Raw genomic sequence first — 18,550 nt, forward strand, 5'->3', positions numbered from 1 at the left:
CTCACAATTTTTAGCCAGTCCTAAAATCCTCCTGCAGGCCCGATCCTTCTAACTCCCTCAGAACTTGTGTCTCTCACTGGATATACACCCCAGATATCCATTCACGCAGAGGGCTGTGCCCTCTGTTATCTCTCAAAGGCACACGGAGGCCAGAAAGGTGCAGAAATCAGTATGAAGAAGGGTGGGACTCAGGCAGGAGAGGGGAGAGGGATGAGGCTGCAGTCCTGCCAGGCAGCACAAGCTGTCTGCTTTGTGATCAAAGAAGACTTCCTGGAAGAGGAGGCATTGAGTTGGGGATGGGAGTGGGTACCAGGGATTCTGGGCTAGGGAACCAGCATGAGGAAGGAGCAGGGATGGGGAAGTGCAGGGTAGCTTGTGAAGGGGAGTGGTGACCTGTGGTAGTTGCCAGGAGCTATAGCAGCAGGTGGAGAGAGGGGAGTGATTTTAGGCCACGCCCCTGACTGCCATCAGGGCAAGTTGGAGCTGATGCCGCAGGTGGTGGGCAGCCTGAATCTCAGTCTTCTGTTGTGAACGAGGTTATAACTGCACTTAAGGGAGGTCATCTGAAAGCCAGTATTCAGTCCCAAATGTACTCACTTCCCACCTATCCCAAAAAAAAGTCTGATTTTTAGTCAAAATGGATTTTTCTTCTTCAGATTTTGCAGTAAAATTAATCCTCTATCTTTAAAAAACATTGCCCTCCCCTCTCCCCCAGGGACGGACGACACAGGAAAAATTAATAAGAATGAACAAATCAATCGACGGTGAACAGTCCCCTCTAATGAATTTCCTCATTCCCAGCCTTTGCCAGGGTCTCCCGAATGTTAAATCAGAGAATGATTATTATGTGATATTTTAATTAATTAAGGGAAGCTAAAGTGGCCTGCCGTCTGCAGCTGAATAATGAATTCAGAATGTGGGAGCCCCGGTCAGCCAGGACACAACCGGAGGGAGCGGTGACCCACACTTGGCTGGGTGGGACTGACCTCTGTCCCCTGGAGTGCGGGACTACCCCTGGGTTCAGCCATGACCACGATCGTGTCCAGGGGGCTGAGGGGTGTATGCAGCCAGGAGACAGTGTTGTCCGTGCCTCCCTTCACTCTGCTTTCTCCTGCCCAAATCTTCCTTCAAAGGGGCCAGAGAAATTGAGCTGAATCCGGATGGAAAATAGCTGACAGGAGGGAAAATAGCATGAGCAAGGCGGAAGGTAGGGAGAGAAAGGTCCATGAGAGGGTTAAACCCTAAAAATATCTCCGTGAGAAACATTGTCTTCGTTGCACACACCTGCGCGGAGGTGCTGTCTCAGAGCTGGGGCGAGCTGTCCACTGAATGCTGCGGACCACTCCACGGCATCAGTGTCCCCGTAACTACAATCTCCCAGCCTCCCCTGGCACCATCGGTTGGGTCAGGTCATTTTGGCCAGTGGACTGAATGGAAGTCAGGGCTTTAAAGAAGTAGGTGAGGGGGCGTCTGGGTGGCTCAGTTGGTTAAGCGTCCAGCTCTGGATTTTGGCTTAGGTCATGGTCTCAGGGTCTAAGATCAAGCCCCACAGTGGGTTCCACGCTCAGTAGGGAGTCTGCTTGAGATTCTCTTTCTCCCTTTCCCTCTGTTCTTCTCCTGTGCTTACACACTCTCTCTTTCTAAAAATATAAAAATTAAAAAAAAAAAGTTGGTGGGCCTTTTTCACAATTTCATCCCCATCTACCAACGGACAGGGAGGTCTCTGAGACCCTACACTGGGGTTTTCACTTGGGTCTGTGGACCCCTAGAGATTCTATTGATGGATTCATGCGGCCTACGGGTCCTTTGAAAGTGTGCAAAATTTCATATGATGGGCATATGTGCAATTTTTCTAGTAGCTTTCATCAGCTTCTCAAAGAAATACAGAACACAAATGGTTAAGAACCATTGTTGACAATGGAGCCACAGGATGGAAGGAACCTGTGTTTCTGAATCTCCATGTGGAAGAAGGTGCCAGTTAACCAGACACCTGCATTAGATTATTACAAGGAATTAACCAGCATCATTCATGAACTGCTGGTTAACCACTGGTTAGTTGCTTAACCAAGATTAAGCAAGAAATAAACAGTGATTGTGTTGACGCCCTCAACTTGGGGCTTTGTTTGTGGTGGCACTAACCTTACACCAGTACTTGGCTGGGGACCAGGAGATCTATACTCCTGAGGCCACGCTTCTGCACCATGGAGCCCTGGGGCCTTGGACTGCTTACTCAGTCCACCCCTCAGCGTAAGTGAGTGGGGAGACCAGAGGCTCTCTGAGTTCCTCATAAAGAGCCTTCTTACTTTCCTCACAAGGTCTTCCAACTCTAGGATCAATCTACAGAGCCCTCGGGCTTGGGGGGATTAAGTGCTGTTCTCAATCTATAGTGGTCTGGCTTCCGTCCCTAGCCTTCCACACAAACTGTCCTTACCAAGTCTGCAGGGACCCCATGGCTTCAGCCAGGGGACCTTCTCAGTCCTCTTACCTGAACTCTTGGAAGCACTCCACTCTGCCGAAGTCTCCATCCTTTTGCAAGCTCTTGCCTTCCTTGGTTTCTTGACTCCTCTCTCTCTCAGGTTTTCCTCCTGCTTCCCAGCTGCTTCTCCTTAGAATCCTTAAGGAATTCTCATTCTCCACTCACCTTTGATGCCGGCATCATCAGGATCAAGCTATCCTTATCTTCCCTGCAATCTGTGGTCAACACAGCAGCTCCAGTGATCATTTTAAAACACGTCAGATCATGTCACTGCTCTGTTCAAAACCTCCCAGTGCCTCCTTCATCATTCACAGTAAAGGCTCTAATTGACCTTCAAAGCTCTATGTGCATCTAAAGCCCTTGCTCACTCCATCCCAGCTCCTTGGCCTCCTTGTGTTCTCTGAAACCCCAGACGTGCTCCAGCCTCAGGGCCTTTGCCCCTGCCATTTCCATACGTCTTTCAGACCTTTGTCATCTCTTAACTGAAAACATCGCTGAGCACCTTATTGAAAACTACAATTCCTACCCCACCTCAGCCATGTTCCCAATTCTCCTTTCCAGAGGGACTTTTCACCATTATAACCTTATCCATTTGATGGACTAAATGTTTCCCTTATTTTACTTATGGTCAGCCTCCCCCATCGGGGAGAATGTGCAGGACTCATGTTTAGTTCCCTGCCATGTCCCCAGCACCTGGAATATTTCCTAGCGCATGGTCAGCACTCATACAATGTGCTGAATAAACCAATAAATAAATAAACTCTCCACCTCGTCCTCAAATCTGCTCCTCCAGCTGGGTTCCCTTTCACAGTGCTAGCGCTACTGCCACTTTGTCCCCAGCCAGGAGCATGGGTCCCCCTAACCTCATGATCCTCTTGCAGCCGCCGCTCACCACACCCAGAAGCCCACCTCGGGACTGCCAGGCTCTGCCACGCATCCTCACACCTGGCTCAGGTCAGCATTGTGTTGGCGGCATTGGCAGTGGTGTCCAGCTCCAGGGCGATCCCTCAACCCATCCTCCCACTAAACCATAACCAGCCTTAGAAACCAAAGGCTGCCCGGGTGACTTCGCTGGTTAAGCGTCTGTCTGCCTTTGGCTCAGGTCATGATCCCAAGGTCCTGGGATGGAGCCCTGGGTTGGGCTCCCAGCTCAGCAGGGAGCCTGCTTCTCCCTCTCCCTCTGCTCCTCCCTTCCCTGCCTATGCTCTCACTCTCTCTGAAATAAATAAATATAAATCATTAAAACAACAACAAAATAGAATCTTCTCACTCTCCTTGGGAAGCCTCATGGCTTCCCATTGCTGGACAGCCCGTGGGCTTCCTCAAAGGGCTGCCAGTCCCTTCACAAATTCAGCCTCTGCCTTCTTCGAGGCCTTTCTTCCCAGGTTTCTCCCTTCCTCAAACCATTCCTCACACCCTCTGTGCCTTCTCATAAACCCCAGATCCTTCTCCCAGGAACACGCATTCTGTGTCTCTGCCTGGTTGCCTCCTTCTCACCCTGCAGATCCTCTCCCTTGGGCCGAGCCGGGTACAGGTAAAGTCAGGAGACCTGAGTTCGCATCCCGGCTCCACTCACTAGCTGAATACCTCTGGGCCTCCACATTTATTTATTAGCGAGTGGAATGCTAATAATAAGTACCTTGAAGGAAGTTAGAGACATTAAATGAGATCATATATTTTGTAGGTGCCTTTTAAATATTGTATGGGCTTCATGTCACTTCTTTCCTTCTGTGATTTCGTGGCCTCTGTGCTTCTGCTTCGCACAGACTTTTCACCTCTCCCAGGAATGGTCTCCCTGGCAGCCTGCGAGGCCCTGGAGGGAGCTCCCGCCTCATTCAATTCTCCTTCCCCACAACCTGCCCAGAACCCGCACCTGAGCGCCCCCCTACCCCCCTGCTTCTTTTTAATCTGTGGATAATCTGAGCCAATGAACTAACGGGGTGGCCACCAGAGGTCAGGCTCACACCCAGAATAGAGCCAACCCAAACTAGAGCTCTTCAAAGGCCTGGGATCTGATCAGAAGCCCTGGGGGCGGGGTGGGGGGGAGTGGGGTGTCCCACTGGGAAGCAGGGTGTCGGGCTTGTCCAGCAGCACTACTGTGGGCCCTTGAGGCCTCCTGAGGTGTGATTAGATGCTCTCCCCTTGCTGGCCCCTAGCGTATGCATATGAGAAATTGAATCCCAATGAGCTACGTGCTAATCCTCTCAGCTTCCACTTCTTCATCTGAGAAGAGGGTCACTCCACTGCCTACTTTATGGGATTGTGAGGCTTCAGGGGTGTGTAAAGACGACTGGCAGGATCGTGGCCCACAGAGTAAGCGCTTGGTGTAAGCTCATTGAATGAGTGTTGGTCCAGAGTTGCCCCATCGATGACTGAGTGAAATCCTGCACTGAATGAGGCCCAGTTAAACCTCCTGCTCACATTTCCCACAGTGAGAGCAATGAAGGAGGGCAGAGGGGCCTCCTGGCTCAGATAACTAGGAAGCTGTCCTATCGGACTGATCAGTCTCAGAATTTTAGGGACCCGAGTGAGGGACCTAGAGGATTGTCTTTTCGTAGTCCCACCCACACTGGGACACTCTCTAAAAGTTCCTCTTGGTTTAGAAGTACTGAGAAGCAGATAAGGAATGGAGCAGTGAAAACACTGGGGTGTTGCTTGTTCCTGGTCAGAGACCCCCATCACCTGGCCGCCCAGGTCCCTCATCCCTACCCACCCCCGCCAGTCTGCTGGAGAGAAACTTGTCTACCATACAAAGGTGCCAACAACCTCCAAGAAGAAGCGATAAAAGGTGCCCTTTGGGGGACAGTCAGGATCACCCCAGGCTTAGACAAATGGTGTGAAAAGGAGGCCCTAGGAAGGGGAGATGAGGGGCCTAGACAGACCCCAAGTCCATAGGAAGTTTCGAGTCCACTCCTGAAGACACAGAAAAAATCACTGCGATGCCTCGGTGAGATAACAGGACATTAAAGAGATGATCAAGGCTGCGCATTTCCAAGACTGAGTGGACCAAGAAGTGTGGTGATGCGTGAGCAACATGGTCTAGAAAGACAGAAGACAAGGAGAGAGAGGATCAGCCTTGTTTCTGTACCGTGGTCAGGCTGGCTAGGATTTACTCTCTTCAGATGGAGAATGAAGTCCGAAGACTAACAATGAAGACACTCAACTCTGAGGTTTAAAATTCTGGAAAACAGGGTGTTTGGGTTTCATTTCAGCTCAGGTCATGATCTCCCAGTCCTGAGACAGCCCATGTCAGGCTCTGTGCTCCATGGGAGTCTGCTTCTCTCTCTCCCTCCACCGCCCCCTCCCCCGCCACCCGCTCACATGCACAAGTGCATGCACTCTCTCTCTCAAATAAATCTTTAAAAAATAAAAATAAATAAATAAAATTCTGGAAACCCCTAACATGTCAGAAAGGCCCTGATGCTGGGCTCTGCTTGAGGGGCAGTGTTTTGGGGTAGGGACTGGGGGACAGTGGGGAAGGCCTGAAATGGGAACTCGGATGGACTTGCTCTAGACAGGAACCAGGGTTTTTCTCTATGGGTCTTCAAGTTACACTTTATAACCCAGCCAAGAGAAAACAAAAATGCAACTAGAAATATGCTGGGGAGAGGACTTCTGCACCCGGCTGAGGGTTGACTAGATAACTACCTGGGTCCCTTCCATGCCCACGACTCTAAAATTTTCAGTTGTAAGAGAATATTGATTTAAAAAAAAAAAAATCGATTGGCAAACAATGTATACGTATCTTTAATTTTTAACTGAAATTAATTCACATATCATAAAATTCACCCTTTTATGTGAATCCCTGGGCCAATTCAGTACTTTTGTGTATATTCACAAAGTTATACAACCACCATTATTATCCTGTTTCAGAACCCTTTGAAACCTCCCCAAAAGAAATCCTACACCTATTAGCAGTTATTCCCTTTTCCCTCCTCCCCTAACTGCGAATGTGCTGTCTCTGGATTTGCCTGTTCTGGACATTTCACACAAATGGAATCATACAATATGTGGCCTTGTACGTATGCCTGGCTTCTTTCACTCAGCCTAATGGTTTCAAGGTTCATCCATATTGTGGCACGTGTCAGGGCTTCATTCCTTTTTTATGGCTGACTAGCACAAGGAACGTTCCATGCAAACATTTCATTTACATACTCACTACCTGATGGATGCTTGAGTTGTTTATCTAAAGGAGCGGTTATATAAATGCATTATTTGCCCACTTCTTTCCTCAAATTAATGAAAATCAGTAGCAAAATGCAGGGTAAGCAAGCAAAATAGCCAGCAACTGGTACTTTAAAAAGGAAAAGCATCCTTGGTTTTTTAGGTTCAGTCACTGAAGAATGGGGCCAAGATTTGGAATCCACCTAGTTTGAAACTTTGAATGCTTTCCAATCTTCTGTCTGAACTGAGACCATCAACTAAGCATTAGTTGATGGGTTGGGGGGGAGTCCTCGGATCAGAAGGAAGAACTAAAAGGCACTGTCCAGATTATAATCTATTTTCCAGAGATTCCCAAGATTTCATGGAAGTAACTCAGGGCCGTGGAGGGGGCTGGGCTGACGCACAGGTGAATAGGACCTGAGTCCAGTCCCCAGCCCTGCTTTAATGAGAGTAGTTCTCATTTTAATTGCTTTATTTGTCGAGCTTCCCTCTAAGAGTTCATTTGAAAAAAAAATAAAGTAGGGTCCGAGGCTAAAAAACAACTTGGCAACCATGGTCTAGGGGTCTATGCAACTCTGTGCTGGAGGTGGGTCCAGTGGTAGCCATTCTTACGAGTTCTTTTGAGGAATCTTGATGGTAACTGTCTTCACCTCCGTGTAGGCCTTAAGCCCATCCTCCCCCAGCTCCCTCCCATTGCCAGATTCCTTAAACCCTCCAAAGGGCGTGTGGCAGGTGACAATGTTGTAGGTGTTCACCCACACGGTGCCGGCCTGGAGCGCCTGTGTGAAGTACATGGCCTTGTCCAGGTCCCGGGTGAACACGGCGGCAGCCAAGCCATACCTGGTATTGTTGGCCCTCTCAATCACCTCCTCCATCTTCCTGAATTTAAATAAGGGCTGCACAGGCCCAAAGATCTCCTCTCTGGCGATCCTCATGTCATCCTGCACGCCGCCAAAGACCGTGGGCTTGATGAAGAAACCGCGCTCCCCAAAACGTTCCCCGCCGCAGAGAAGTTGTGCCCCCTCCTTCTGGCCAAGACGGATGTAGCTCAGGATTCGTTCAAACTGCTCTTTATCCACCTGGGGCCCCTGCTGGGTGTCCAGCTCAAAGGGATTCCCAACTCTTCTCTGCTTAGCCTTCTCCACGGTTCTCTCAAGAAATTCGTCGTAGATGGATTCTTCAACGAAGGTCCGGGAGCCCGCACAGCAGCACTGGCCCATGTTGAAGAACAGGGCTTCGTGGCACTGCTCCACGGCGTGGTCCATGTCCGCGTCGGCCAACACGATGCTGGGGCTCTTCCCACCCAGCTCCAGGGTGACTCTCTTCAGGTTGGAATCACCAGCCGCCTTCTGGATCAGGTGGCCCACCTCAGTAGAGCCGGTGAAGGCGACCTTGTCGACATCCATGTGCTGGGCGATGGCGGCACCCGCCGTGGGGCCGTAGCCAGTGACAATGTTCACCACCCCAGGGGGAAAGCCCGCCTCTTTGATGAGGGAGGCCAAGTACAGGGCAGAAAGGGGGGTCTGCTCTGCCACCTTCATGACCACAGTGTTGCCGGTGGCCAGTGCCGGGGCGAGCTTCCAGCCCTGCATGACCAAGGGGAAGTTCCATGGGATGATCTGGCCGCAGACGCCAACAGGCTCGTGGCGGGTGAAGCAGAAATGCTCTCCATCCATGGGGATGGTCTTGCCGTGCCACTTGTCAGCCCAGCCAGCAAAGTACCGGTATACTTTGATGACCTCATCCAGGTCCAAGGCATAGGACTCCTGGAAAGGCTTCCCATTGTCCAACGTCTCCAGTGAAGCCAGGTAGACACGATTCCGCTCCACTAGGTCTGCCAGGCGGTTCAGCAGCCGGCCGCGCTCGGAGGCATCCATCCGGCGCCATGGAGACCCCAGGCGGAAAGCCTCGCGGGCTGCTTTCACTGCCCGATCCACATCAGCCCGATCCCCTTCGGCCACGTGGCCAATGACCTCTCCCGTGGCGGGGTTGACTGTCGGGAAGGTCTTCTTGCTGGCGGCATCTTGCCACTCATTGTTGATGAACAGCTGGTTGTAGCGGATGTCTGGGTTTGGGATGGGGCTTGGAAGGGCGGCTGCGGAAGAGTATGGGGCGGTCTGGACACGGAGGCAAAGCAGCCGGGGCACCAGGGGGCGCAGCATGCTCAGGACTCTGGAGGGGGACAGGAGGAACCAGAGTGAACAGGTGAGAGCAGGCCAAGGGGTCTCCCAAAGGCCTGCCCGGCTCAGAGGTTCCAAGATGCTAGCTTAAAGGGGTGCCACCTCTAACAATGCGGACCAGAAAGGGTACAAAGGCATGGGCACATCAGGGCTGGGGGGAGGCAATAGTCCTAAATAGTCTGGTTCCAACCTCCTCATGTCCCATCTATCCTCCAGCTCTGTCCCTCACCTCTGCTGGGTCTTGGATCAAATGTCCCCCGCTCGGCAAGGCCTTCCCTGACTGTCCTTTATAAAATTTATAGAATGGCAGCTTTTCTCACTGCCAGGACTCTGCCCCCCATTCCTGTGCTTTGTTTCTCCCCACCTGACACACTGAAGAGTATATTTACACATGTATATGTTTCTTGCCTGCCTCTCCCCAATACAACGTCCACTCCAAGAGGCAGGATTCATTCATTGCTGTGTCCCTGATGCCTCAAAGTCGGCCCGCTGCAGAGCAGCTGCTCCACAGCTAGTCAGTCAGTGATCTATAACGTTTCCACAAACACCGTTCACAGTTTGACCTCACGATGGAGTAGAAACCAAAGGGACCGAATGACAGAATTGTTCTCTGAGACAAGGTTTTGCTTCACTTCTCCTCTGTGCCTTGGTTTCCTCTTATGTGAAAGGCCTCTTGGAGCTACACCAAATGGGGCTGTGCACTTCAAAAGCAAGGCGACTGTCCGCCGGCACAACAGAGCTGGCGGTGCCCTCAGAAACCTGCCTAGCCCGCCCCCCTGGGGCATAGGTCTCAGCTTCCCAAGAGTGCGGCAAGTCTGGCAGCCACTGGAAAGAAGGGCCTGTTTATCCTTCTCTAGGACTTGGAAACGGTGCAGACTTTATTAAAACAACAATTGTAAAATTTAAACAATATAACATGTATCCAGTGATATTTAAATGGTGCCTAAAATTCCTAGATTCACTGAAACTGTTACCCTTCGGCCAGGACATCAATCCCTCCATCTTTTCTGTCTCCATTGAGTCTTGACCCACCCAGCAGCCAAAAGGAATTGCACCCAGCTTCTCCACCCCCACCCTCTGCCACTGGGCATCCTGGAAAGCAAAGACCCAGCCAGATCCCCCAGCTTCATTCAAGCCAGTGTTGCCCAGGAAAACCCTCCCTTGGAGGGTAGTTGAGCCACCAGACCTGTAGGGATGCACTCAGGTTCCACTCTGCTCAGAGCTGTCCCATGCTGGGACAGAAGCAGCTTTGGCTCCAACAGGCCTGCATCTGAGGAGGAAGGGGTCCCAGGGGAAATTCAGTGGGGGTAACCAATCCACCAGGAGGTGAGGGGTGGAGAGGCTGAACAGGTGAAAGAGATAGTCATAGACAAAGCCTGGCAAATCTTTCATGCTAAGCCAAGTCTGTTGCTCTTCTAGGGTCTTAAATGGGGTCAGTGCTTGGAGCCTTCACTTGCAATTTTAAGATCACTGCTCACGTGCATCGCGCTTTACAGTTTGCAGCCATTTTCTTAACAGTTAAGTCATGGAGACTCTCAGTCACCCCTGGGGTGATCTGGACAGATGATCAGGACCAGCGTCCTGGAAGGAGGCGGGGGATCAGAGAAGTTTGGGAACGGACGGAGGACACATAGTAGCTAAGAATAGGAGCCTCAGCCCGGATTCCCATAGCCCTAGCTTTCTGTTTCCTCCCGACCACGGGCGATTTCTTATGGTTCGCAGTATTAGTGTCCACTGTCCAAGAACCGGACTTCCTGCATTGCCCAGTAGGAATGGCACCAACCTCACCCTTTCTGCAGGGAGGTGACACCTGTCTTGGCCTCTCAGCTACGGTCAGGGGCTCTCTGCTGGAGTGGGCTGGATGGCAGGAGCAATGAGGTCGAGCTAAGGGGAGGGCTTGGGGGGGCCTGCATCCTCCGAGCCCAACAGGAGCCACCCGGGAGCGGGGTGCAGGCGCAAGTGTTAGTGTGGAGAGGGTCCCATAGCGTGGAAAGGCGGAAAGGCCAGTCCCCAGATGGGGAAGCAGAGACCCAGAAAGGAAGCCTCCATCTCAGGGAGGGGAGTTGCGGCCTGTCTGGGGGCCCAGGGAGAAAGCGCTGATTACCTGCGGCGGGCTCGGGCTCCGGGGCAGCTTCGGGCTCTCGCAGCTGTGGCTCAGCCTCCTGCCGCCTGCTCGCCGCAAGTCCCGCCTCCGCGCCGCGGCTCAGTCGCCAAGAGGCTCCGCCTGCGCCCGGGGCGTCGCGGATCTGCGGCCCAGAGGCCAAGGCCGCTCTTCCCCCCAGACGCGGGCGCTTCGGGGCGGGGTGCAGGGAGCTGTCGTCCCGCTTCCCGGATCCCAGCCACTTCCTTCCACCCCACCACGGAGTCTCACGGCACGCTGGAGCGCCTTCTCCCTGCCGCTCGAGCTGCAGTCCCAAGGCGAACGTTTAGGGGCGGAAACAAAGACCCAGAATAGGGCAGGCCTTCCCCAGATCACGCACAGAGTTTGCAGGGCTCCCACCAGCTGCACCTCGTGAGGCCCTCATCCTGGAGCCTCTCCTTGACCCCTTTAGTGCCTCCCCTCTGTCAGTGTTCCATCTTCGCTGCTCTTCCAGCCGCCCCGCCCCCCGCCCCCCGTCCCCCCCCCACACCTTTAAGATTTTTGTGTGATTTTTTTAAATGCATTTTTTTTTTTTGTCCTAGGTCAAAAAGAATATGTGCACTATGTAGAATTGTTTGGAAAACTATGTAGAAAGTTTGGAAAACACGGAAAAGTTTTCAAGAATTTTTAAAATACCTTCAATCCAGTTTTCTTGTCAAATTCTGAGAAAAACGTTAAAATCTGTGATGATTGTGGATCTATTTCTTTTAATTCCGCCAGTCTCTGCTTCGTGTGTCAGGTACATACATATTTGTGATTATTATGACCGACGTATTGACCTTACATCATTATGAAATTATACTTTTGACCTCTAGGGGAAAAAATACCTTCACTCCTTTCACCCCAAAGTTGCCATTTATCTTGCAGTTATTTTTAACTTAGTATTTTTCAAAAATTCATCTAACAAAAAAAATTATATGGTGACCTCTATCTTGCTGCCTTTTTTTCTTTTTTTTTTTCTTTCATTCTTCTCTCTCTCTCTCTCTTTTTCTTTCTTCTGTTAGTGATTTATTCTGAACCTTTTCTCATGTCATATTAATCAAAAGGCAACATGGTCCTCTCCGAGGTGGCACGGAATTCCGTGCTAGGGTAGACCGTGGATGGACACTTAAACTGTGTCCATCTCGTTGCTATAAATCATGTCAACCACACATCTCCCACTGTCCCACCTCCACTGCACCTTCCTTCTGGTTGGAGACTGGGAAGCTAAGAGCTATTTCCCACTCTGTCTGCAGCTAGAGTTCTAAAGTGGACTAGGTGCTTCTGGTTAGCAGTACCCCTGCCAGATGTGGAAGGCACGGACTATCGTCCTGCCCCTTTGGGAGCATCACTGACAAGATGACGGATTATGAGGATTTTCTGCATTCATGTTCCTGGTCCCTTCTCCAGCTTCCTGGAAATGGGGTGGCAGCTGTAGCTGCTGCTTCTCCTGGATTTTGACCACCTGCTCTTTGAATCATGGCTGCAGGTGGGTGTGTGCAGCTAACTAGCTCCGGAGGTGGCCTCAGACAGTAAGGAGACCAATGAGCCATGTCCATCTTGTGCTGGGAATCTGTCTTGCTTCTCCCTCCAGCCCTTCCAGCAATGCTGTCAGTACCGGATTCTCATATTAAATCCCTGCCTCGGCACATTATTTAAGGTTCACGTTTTCCTGCTTGAACCTGGCCGATTCACATTATTCTTTCCTTAAGCTACATCTCTTTGGAATCTTTTGTGACCATGTCCCCCTCAGGATGTTTACAGTCCTTGCCGCGAAGTGGAGTTCTTCACTAAAAGCAGCGCATTTCGTATCTATGTTCGTGTTTTCCTCGGGCTCCCCCAGCAACTGTGTAGCCCCTTGCAAAGTCCCTTCTGCCTCTCCTGCAGCACATGGCCAACCTAGCACCTCTTAGGGCATTTGGCACTCCATGATGGACTAACTTAATACTTAATCAGTCAGTTATTAACAGCCTCATTGGTAGAAGCAGATTCCATGACCAAAGGAGTTATCAGTTTTCATGACCCCTTGGAAAGCTGTGGCATGTGCGAGATGCCAGTGGCAGACAGGAAGTGACCCCATAAGGGAGAGGTTCAGGCTGTGTCCTAAGAGGAACAGCTGAAGGAACTGGGGTGTCCACTCCTTGGAACTCATGGGACACATTTGCACCCTCCAAATCTCCAAAGGCCAAAGACAGGCATCTATGGCGTCCTAGTGAGGGGAGTTAGAGGGGGCAGAGGAATAACCTCCTGACAAAGCAGAGCTGGCTAAGGAAGGATAGGAGGGGCTGCTCTGAAAGGCAGTGAGCCCCCCATTCCTGGAGGAGTACAAGAAGGCATAGACAACCATTTGCCAAAATCCTGTACAGGGGAGTACCAAAAAAGGACTGAATAAGACAAGGGACTTCCAGACATAGATGTGCATCAGAATTGCCTACAAAGTGTAAAAGGGAAAAAAAAAAAAACCCCAAACCCCAAAAACAGCCCCACAATCTCTCTGGGTCTTACCTTCAGAGATTCTAAATGTTTAGATGTTGGTTGAGACCCTAGAATTTTTTCTAAGTTCTCCACATGCTCCTGATATGCAGCTACACGTGGGGAGGACTGACCTAAGTGGTCTTTGGGGGAGTCTATGACTCTACCACGGGCGATTTTCAGAAAGGGACTAATCCAGCGTATGCTTTGTCTCTATCTATATTCCATTCGGCACGCCCACCCTTGACATTTCACAAGCTGTGGCTGTCATCAGAACTCATCAAAGTAGTCCCATCACAAGGCATTTGTAAAAGCATCCAAAAAATCAGAAAGTAAAAACCTGCCACAATGCTTGACATTTATAGTCTGCAAAGAAGGACAAATAGGCATCCGCTCAGGGTGAAATGCGTTCATTAGTTTTGCGGAGAGTTGACTATTATTCAGGGATGTTTTGGATTCAGCTTTTTAATTGGCAAAAGTATCGAGGCTTCTGTAGCGGATGTTGGGCCTGGAACCACTGTGAGTGTTCGGACTAAAAGGATTGAAGGGGAAATGGTGAGGTAACACAAGCCATAGCCAGGTCATTGTCAGCAAGGAATGTCACCCAGGGATGTGTTTACACTGGCCTGGTCGGGGAAGAGAGGCTATTTCTATACTCTGGCGTTTTGGAGCCTTGTATGTCTAGGAAGTTACTAGAGAAGATTCCTGGCTCTGAGACAATGAACGGATCAGACAGATTCCAAACAAAAAGCCACGCAAGCGGCCCTGGACATTTATTCTGCATGGAGCACAACAGGTGCCTCCGCTCTCTGCCTTTGAACTGGAGATGGAAACTGGGTCAAAATAGGGAGGGAGTTCAGGGAATGAAAATTTAAAAATAACAATGCATGTAAAAGCAAACCCAAATGTACCCCATCCCCCCTCCTTTTCTCCGGAGTGAGCCTTTACGCTCTGCGCAATTTACACTGCGGGATTGGGACCGAAGCTGGAACGTTGTCAAACCAGCCCTGAGTACTGACCACAAACTCCGTTTCCTTTCCACCTTCCTGGCTTCCTTTCCCTGTCCCTCCCTCCGTACCTCAGCTTATAGTTGAGTCAGCTGAGAGCCAGAAAGGGAGCTGGACCTGCCCAAAGACACGTAGGAGGTGTGTGGCCTGAGTTCAGGCTGGATGCCAGCTCGTGCACAGCAAGCACAGGAATCACACCGACACGGAAGTGGAGGCGTGGGGCGGCGCAGGGCACCTGAAGTCGCGGGTCCTGAGGCAGGGAGATGATCCTGGAGGACATGGGGGGAGGTGACGTAATTGCAAGGGTCCTTTTCAAAGAGGGACAGGGATGTCACTGTCAGAGGAGATGTGATGGAGGCAGAGGGTGAAGTCACGGAGCCAGGAGCCAAAGAATGCAAGCAGCTGGAAAAGGCAAGGGGACACGTTTCCCGCAGTGTCTCCAGAAGGAACACAGCTCTGCCAACACCTTGACTTTAGCCCAGTGACACCCATTTCAGAACTGTAAGATAATAAGTTTGTGTTGTTTTAAGCCATTGATTTTGTTCTAATTTGCTAGCACATAGAAAATGAATACATTGACGCACTCATTTCTAGCCCTTGTAAGCACAGGAGTTCATGGCCTCTGGCCCAGCCAGAGCAGGCTGGGTGTGTTCAACAAAGTCTTCCATTGCAGACGCCATCATTGCGTGGGCATCGTTTCTTCTGTTCACCCTGCATTCTTCTATTCTGAAAAGGGACCCTCTCCTGCCTCCACCTCGATCATATTTTTGAGTCAGAACTGCCCATCACAGCATTCTCCGTATTCTGGGGACCTCGTCAATCCCTGTTAACTATAAATGCCTTACATTCTGCACTTCTAGCAAGTTACTGGTGATGCCAATGCAGCTACTGCCGAGACCAGGATTCAGACAGCGACGGTAGAGGGTGAGGGACAAGCAGGAGCTAAGTGAAGAGGCACAGGTGAAAGCTGTGGGTGACAGGGACCGGAGTAGGCATAGACCTTGAGATGGGAGGGGCCAAGTGCATTCAAGGAATGGGGAGAAGACAAGCAGAAGGAATGAAGGGGGCCATGGTTCTAGAAGATGCTGGGGCAGGGGCCAGGCCATGCAGGGTTCTGGAGGCCCAGGTAAGAACCTTGACCCCCTGTGGAGCAATCTAACGTGGTCCTACCCTAGAGGAGTTCAGAGGACAGCAGGAACCTGACCCAACCACACTAATGCAATAAACTACCACACACCTCTGGCAGCGTATGGCACCAAGCTCTGCAGGAGCACAGAGGAGGGAGCCCCGAGTTCCTCAGTCCTGGGGTCTCTCGGGAGATGACTTCAGCTGATCATCGTGTGAAAATGAGTTCAGACACGGATCATGAAACAGGGCTTCTCAACTCTGGCCGAGGGAGCGTCACCCGGACAGCTTTCTACACCATCAGTGCCTGAGCAACGCTTCCCATCCCCCATCAGAATCCTCTGGTGTTTGCAGGGTTGTCTAATTTTCCTTGTTGTCGTTTGGTTTTGTTTTTCAGCTCCTCTACTTACTCCAGTAAGTAGCTTTTTGTGAACTCCTGACATGAGAGAGAACCCAAAATAAAAGTGGCTTAAACAAAAGAGAAGCGTACTTCTCCTCTCCCTTCAATGAAGTGCAGAGATGGGCTGTCTTGGGTGGGGAGGAGCTCTGCTTTGCCTTCCTTTCTACGGCGCAGAATCCCACTGGAGTTTTGAGGAAGAAGGAGGCACGCTGACACGATCCAGTTAGAAATTTGAAGATTATTCTGGTTGTAGTATGGGTCTTCTATAGTCTCCTAGAGGGAGCGATGATTCCAAGTTAAATTACCCCAAACAGCAGGTGTCAAGAACTACTTAAGCGAGCTGCTGATGGCCCTAGGGGGGTCGTTATATTCTATTTCTGCAGATACTTAAACTGGTTCATAATAAAAAGCCAAAAACTACGAAAAGATTATGTCACCAAATCATGAGAATGTGTCCTCTCCCAGTTCAAAGGCTCTGTAATGGGTCTGTCCCTCCGTGCCCCTCGTGACTGGGCCCAAGGGGTCTATGTCTTCATCCGGATGCACAGTTAATTGTTGGACAGCAATCACTGAACAGGGCAAGTGGGGCACAAAGGGCAAGGGCCTCGGTGTCAGCACCTGGGTGTGTGTGACCTCGGGCAACTTATTTTTCTTGGCCTCAGTCTCCTCCACTGTTAAAGGAGTGGCGATAAGATACACCAAAGAACCATTAGAGGATCGGGGCCCCAGAAAGTTGGAGTCAGGCTGTTAAACGATGTTCATTGTTAGCAGAGTCCTTGGACCACAAACTTCGGCCCCGCACACGGGCTGTTTGTGAAACTGTCAGTTGACTCTCATCCTGTTATTGTTGCCGATTATGGGCCATAATGAGGCAATGACTGAAGTACAAAGTGTTGGCAGAGGCCAAGTGTATCTTTACACACTTGCTGATTGAGCGAGCCTGAGATGCCACCTTACCACGTGACAGATTTGCCAATGAATGCACAAGGGCCCCTTAGATCCAGGAATATCTGACCAGAGCAGGGGAGCATGGACAAGCGGCTGCTCAAGATGCCCTTGACTTTGACCTCTCCCTCCAGTCAGTTCTACTGGCTTCTAGGACTATTTCCACACTAACAAGCATCTGCCTTCTATCTTTCCTCCCTTCACTCAGCTCCTCTCACGGATGGCTCCGTGGTAGAGATGAACCGGGCACTCTCCCCGGCCTCAGGCTGCAGACCAGGGAGGTAGACAGACAGGGATACTGGTGTGTTGCTCTTACACAGTATGAAAAAAGCTCCACGGGGGCGCCTGGGTGGCTCAGTGGGTTAAGCTGCTGCCTTCGGCTCAGGTCATGATCTCAGGGTCCTGGGATCAAGTCCCGCATCGGGCTCTCTGCTCGGCAGGGAGCCTGCTTCCCTCTCTCTCTCTGCCTGCCTCTCCATCTACTTGTGATTTCTCTCTGTCAAATAAATAAATAAAATCTTTAAAAAAAAAAAAAAAAAGCTCCACGGTGCCAGTGGAGCAAAGCAAAATAAGAAATGGGACACAACACACCTGTGAAGATCTTGGGAGGCTTCCTGGAGGAGGTAACACTTGATCTGAATATTGAAAGCCGCAGAGAGCCAGTGGAGAGGTGGCATTCCTGGAAAGCAGGTTCATAGGTGCAAAAGACTAGAAATGGGGGGTGGCCTGGGTGGCGTAGGGAGCTGTGAGTAGCTCCAGCTGGCTGGGGCCTGGAGGGTGTTGAGCAAGGTGGAGTGCAGTGAGAGAGCCAAGGCTGGAGGGGGGAGGGGGATATATCATGAAGGGCCTAGGTGCCAGGCTAAGGAGAGTCAATGTCATTCTGAGGAGGCACAAAAGGACTTTAGGGCAGGGGATGGGGGGCTGTGACTTGGTTAGGAGAGAGCCATTTTATTTCATCAGGTCCCACGAGTGAGGATTACATTTAACTGTGAGAAATGGAGACTCCAGTAGCAGTGACATATAAAATGGGAGTTGATTTCTCTAAATAAGGAAAATAAGCCCAGAGGTAAGCAGTGCAGGAGGGCGATAAGCGACCCTCAGGTAAGCGCAGCCCTCCAGCTCGCCGTTTGGTCACCCTTAGCAGTAAGCATTGTCTTGGGGGTTCAAAAGAGCAGCTACTGCCGCTGCATTTCAGGGGGCAGGAGGGAGGGAGGGATGGGGACAAAAAGGCAAAGTATGATGTCCACTGCTTTTAAAGGAAGTTCCCTAAAGCTTCCACCAAACCCTTCCATTTTCACTCTTTTGGCCAGAACTTGGCCACATGGTACTGCTAACTACAAGGAAGGCTGGGACCTGCAGTCTTTATATTGGGCGATCATTTTGAAAGACCCCGTTTCTGTGATTCTGTGGGAAGACAGACACTGGGGAGTATCTGGGAGGCTCTGCCAGGGACCCTCCTAGCTCTGGTTGAAGATAATTGTTACCAGCTTTCGTTGACAGATAAGGACACTGAGGCTCAGAGAGTGGCAATGACTGACTCATTAGTGGGGCCCTGAATTGCAAAGCTTGACTTTGATTGCCACACTCTTAAGCACTAGCAAGCTCCTGGAGGTGCGAGACCTGGGCTGAGCCTCCCCTCTCCAAATCTGGTTCCAAAGATCC

The 18,550-nt window shown here is 50.8% G+C and overlaps 1 protein-coding gene across 2 annotated transcripts; it reads right to left on the reverse strand.

Annotated features, from left to right (window-relative positions):
* Window positions 1-6,515: 6,515 nt before the first annotated feature.
* On the reverse strand, window positions 6,516-11,609 carry ALDH1B1 (aldehyde dehydrogenase 1 family member B1). Of its 2 annotated transcripts, none has more exons than XM_044265304.1 (2): window positions 11,597-11,609; window positions 6,516-8,812 (listed from the first exon to the last, which is right to left on the reverse strand). In XM_044265304.1, the coding sequence occupies exon 2, from the start codon at window positions 8,800-8,802 to the stop codon at window positions 7,249-7,251; it is 1,554 nt and encodes a 517-aa protein (XP_044121239.1). In that variant the 5' UTR covers window positions 8,803-8,812; window positions 11,597-11,609; the 3' UTR covers window positions 6,516-7,248. The 2 variants fall into 2 exon arrangements, with proteins under 2 accessions (XP_044121239.1, XP_044121238.1); XM_044265303.1 differs by lacking the exon at window positions 11,597-11,609 and adding an exon at window positions 10,925-11,003.
* Between the last annotated feature and the right edge of the window lie 6,941 nt (window positions 11,610-18,550).

The sequence above is a fragment of the Neovison vison genome, chromosome 9 (assembly GCF_020171115.1).
Source record: "Neovison vison isolate M4711 chromosome 9, ASM_NN_V1, whole genome shotgun sequence".
Taxonomy (NCBI): domain Eukaryota; kingdom Metazoa; phylum Chordata; class Mammalia; order Carnivora; family Mustelidae; genus Neogale; species Neogale vison.